The 4409-nt window shown below is 55.9% G+C and overlaps 1 protein-coding gene across 2 annotated transcripts in view; it reads right to left on the reverse strand.

Moving 5' to 3' along the window:
- The window catches only part of PRKCB (protein kinase C beta), a 231895-nt gene that overhangs the window by 226612 nt on the left and 874 nt on the right, over positions 1-4409 (reverse strand). For both annotated transcript variants that reach the window (XM_039840210.1, XM_039840209.1), the window contains exon 2: positions 4145-4176. In XM_039840210.1, the coding sequence (XP_039696144.1) occupies positions 4145-4176 (32 nt within the window). The remainder of the gene's footprint in view (positions 1-4144; positions 4177-4409) is intronic.

A 4409-nucleotide genomic window follows, 5' to 3' on the forward strand; every position in this document is an offset into this window, starting at 1 on the left:
CACACACACACGCACTCACACACAGGCTCTCTTTATGATTTTACTGAGAAAAGTCCACCTGGCGTGCCAGATATCATAAGTTTTATTCCACAGGAAAAATGATGCCGAAATAAAATTAACCTGTGATTTGTCTTTGACAGGTTTTTTCTAAGTGCATATTGAAATGTGTGTGCTAACTACAGACCAAGGAGGAACCTGTGCTCTAGACAACTGATGTTCATGAAAACAGCGATGCTCGGGTCCATCGGGGGTTTTTTAAAGAATGATTCCCGTTAGAAGGCTTCGAAACACGTTTCGTGATCTACGCGGGAAAGCGGGGAGCCGGTTTACTCATGCAGTCAGCGCTGCTGGTCTGGACGTCAGAAGCTGACAGGACTGGGGTTTTTCTAGAGAGCCCATGGCAACTGTAGGTCTTTCCCACAGGGACAGGGGCGAGAAGCTCCTCCAAACAGGCCTCAGTGTCTGGGCCAGACAGAGCCGTGTGCCCCCGGGTGCCACCCAAAGTCGACGAAGACGCAGTCCTGAGAAGAACAGCCATCTACATACACGAAACAGGCAAACTCATTTAGGGAGTTCCAGAATGAACTGTCCCACGGTTTCCTGCGGCTAATCAAGCAATAACAATCATCTCACTCGATCACCAGCACTCAGCGTGAACACTTCCCTTGCAGCCCCCATTACTCTCGCCATCACCCCGTAAGGTAGGTATGACTGGCCCCACTTCCCGGATGGGAGAATCGAGGCCACTGCAGGTCAATGACTTGCCCGAAGCCACACAGTGTCACGGGTGGCGGAGCAGAGATTCAACCCAGTCCGCTGTCACTCTAGCCTCATGCCGTGAATTCCGAAGCTACGTTTTCTTGCCTCCCTGCTTCGACTGAGGTGACTTCCCTTAAAAAGAAAAAAGCGTTCCTCCCCAACGCACTGCAGAAGCTTCTCGGGGTCCGAGTCTAAGCCCCCCGCCCCGCTTCAATTATGATTAAAGCGCAAACGTGGCTTCCAGGATCCCATGAGAGGATAACTCAGGGAGAAGTCTGCCTTGCTCATGCGGGGCTTCCGCTTCCAACCCGGAGCTCAGGCAGTCTCGCAGTGGGGATTCTGAGTCCCGGTCCCCTGTCCCCCGAGACGCCCTTAAACTACCTCACAGAGAGCGGGTTTTATAACATGCCGAGTGCATGGAAACAAAAAAGGGAGACTTTATGTGACAATCAATCGAGGTTTTTGTCCTCTACAGCACCAAGGCAAGGAAATCTATCCCTTAGCTCCCCTGAGCACACAGAAATCCATAATTTCCCACAGTTTATGGACTTGCCATGCGTCCTCTCTCACCTCATCCTAGTGTCGCCAACTCCAGTGACAGTACGATGGAGCACGGAGGCTCCGTGGTCTCCTCGCCTTGTGACCATCCTACACTCCTCCTCGCCGAGGACAGCCGAAACTACTTCCTCTCATCTCTTTCCACTTCTGAAAGGGAGCACGCACACGCACGCAGACGCACACACGCGCACGCACACGCACGCACAGGTGCACGCCGCGTGCTTGTAGCTGAGAACATAGCTACATTTCTCACGTGCTCCCTTGCAGCGACGTGCAGGCATGCGATTAAGTTCCAGCTAAGGGCACGGGGACAGAAGCATCTTGCGGCCACTTCTGCTGCTGACGGTGCCTTTCTCTGCCCTTTCCTTCCCGCTGGCTGAAATAAGGATGTGATGGCTGGAGGGTCTAGCACCCCTCTCAGGCCATGAGGCAGGCCGCTGGCACTCCTGGGAGCAGAAGACCGAAAAGAACCTTGGATCCTGGGCTCTGGACCCCTGACTTCGGAGAATAAAACCTTACATATTTTCTAGAAAACGTTGACCCCGTTTTAATTAGATTTGCTTTAAGAAGGAAGACGTGGTGCCAGAAATACTCGGATAAGAAACTCTTCTGCACCTGAGCACAACCTTCCCCCCCATCCCTGGATGTCCCCATCCTGAGCATCTCGATTTGGGGTGCCCCAGCCCCTCCCCTGCTCTGTCGCACCCCAGGGAGACCAGCTGCTCACAGCTGGATTCTGACTCTCACCTGGCAGCTGGTCCCAGAGCAAAGCAACCCTGCCGGGCTGGCCTGCTCTCACACCAGCTGCCCCACTAACGGGTCGTCTGGGGACAACCGTAAGAGCCAATATTTTCTGAGCGTTTACTATGTGCCAAGCTCTGGTCCAAGCATCTTAAATACTGCAACCGCTTTGAGCTGCTCAGTGACTTTTTGAGGTAGACACCATTGTCGCACCCATTTCACGGACGAGGAACTGGAGGTGCAGAGAAGCTAAGGAACATGGCTGGGAACTCGCAAGGCCGGGATTCAAACCCGCAGCGACCTGCCTGGTAGGCTACGCACATGCCCACTGCCCTATGCTGCCTCTCCAGGAAGGGAGAAAAAGAAAGGCGGTAAAAATTTTTTTTAAATAGGCACTCCTCCTCGACAGTGGCCGTATTTCATGAGAATCTTAATTCTGTTTAACTCTTACTACACTGGAAAATTCCCGTCCTTTTCCAGGCTTTGAAAAAAGGGATCTCCTGCTTCAGGCGCGTCAACACCTGCATACTCTGAAACGATTTTCCCAAACATCGATGACGCAGAGCAGGTAGGACAAGGGAGCAGCAGCGAACATGTTCGAAAACCACCCCGACCTCAGCACGAAGCGAAGACGGGACGGATGCACAGCCACGAAAAGGTGACCTCGAAGCCCTTCCGGGAATTCCGGCGCCAAGGTGCCACGGGTACTTCGCTCAGGGGTCAGACAAAATGCCAGAAACCAACCCAACTCTTTGTACCAGGACCTCAGCCGTGGGGTTTTGGGGGAGTCCTCCAGCACAGTGCGTGAAACCGGGGATCCCCATTTTGTAGGGGAGGCTGGGCAGGTCTAGGAGAGTCCTGGGCTGAGCTCAGGGGTCTCAGAAGACAGCGGCGCCATGTAACTGATGATGCCGCTCGCGCTCACAGGGATCCCTCACTTATCCCTGGAGGGTGGGGGCGCTCCGGGGTTCTTCAACGGTCAAAGGCTTTCTTCCCCTGATCTAAACCCAGCTCACCGGGGGCAGGTCAATTTGCCCATAAGACACACCACAGAAATGTGACACTCCTCACCAAACTCAACCACAGCCAGCCTAAAATTGGGGGAGGAAAAAAAAAACTCTGCTGACCAGACATTGCAAACTCAGATGCCTACAGGGACCAGAAAGGGTGAAGAGGGCCTGGCTGGGACCCTCAGAGACGAAACGGCAAACGTGCACCGAGCTGTACGGACAGCTGCTCTCAGCTCGACGGGACCACTCTGACACGCGTGTGAAATCTCCCAGCTCTAAAACGTTGGCATCGAATTCAAAACATGTTGACACCCTGGGGTCTCCAGGGGACTTGGCCCTGGAGCGTGAATTTGCACCTAGAGACCGCTGAGGCCACCTTACATGAGACCGAGGCCACCTCACAGCTCACCTGGTAGCGGCTGGGCCTCTCCGGCTAGGGTCAAGGATCTCAAACCCGATGCCAAGACCCAGGTATCTAGTCACTTGGAGCCCTTCCCGTATCTGGCCAGAAAGCAGAAAGGGCGTTGTAAACCGGGGTCTCAACCCCATCTGGAAACACCTCCTTTGCGAGGAAAGAGGCCCAGGGGACAACCACAGTCACCGTTCTAGAGGATGCACCATCTGCAGAGGCAGCAGCCACCTGCAGAGACCTCTATGACGCAAGGAAAGAGGCAGAAGCTCACCCCCCGGGAAATGAGGACAAGCAGGCAGGAATTAGCGGGGAGGGGTCCTCCCCCAAACGCCCAGGATGCACTTCCTCCAGAAGTGGGGCTAACCAGGCCAGCTGGGTTCAGGAGACCCGCCTGGACTCCTCCGTGCTGGGAAGGGAGGAAGGGGGGCACACGTCCTTGGCAAGGGGGGCCTGCCAGTTGCCCTGGCCCTTCCTGGATGGAGCATCACCACCCCACACACACACACACCCCTTAAAAGGACCCTTCAGCCCGTGATGAATTCCTGGCTTGGGAGGTCTCTCTGACGGACCTGATTCCCTCCCTCTCTGCCAAACTCGGTCACTTCTAGAAAGTCCTTCCATCGCCTCTGCCCACAAACGGCACCTCCAGAGCCCCACGGCCTACCTTGGCACTGAAATCCTTGCTTCCCGAAGCCCCTGCAAAGGCAGAAGGAGGCAAGTCAGGCGGCCCAAAGGGCCCAGCCACCACTCGTTACCCCACTGCCACCCCTCCCCCCGCCCCTCCGGCCCAGGTGCGCCCTCCCAGCCACCGCGGGTGCCGGAGAGCCTTCCGCCTTGGGGGGCCAGGGGGAGGTGGGAGCTCGGCGGTAACCCCCACCTCCCCTCGGAAGGCGGGAGAGAGGAGGCTGCGACCCCCCGGCGGCGGGATG

This window comes from Pteropus medius, unplaced genomic scaffold (genome assembly GCF_902729225.1).
Source record: "Pteropus medius unplaced genomic scaffold, Ma_sr-lr_union100, whole genome shotgun sequence".
In the NCBI taxonomy this organism is placed as follows: Eukaryota; Metazoa; Chordata; class Mammalia; order Chiroptera; family Pteropodidae; genus Pteropus; species Pteropus medius.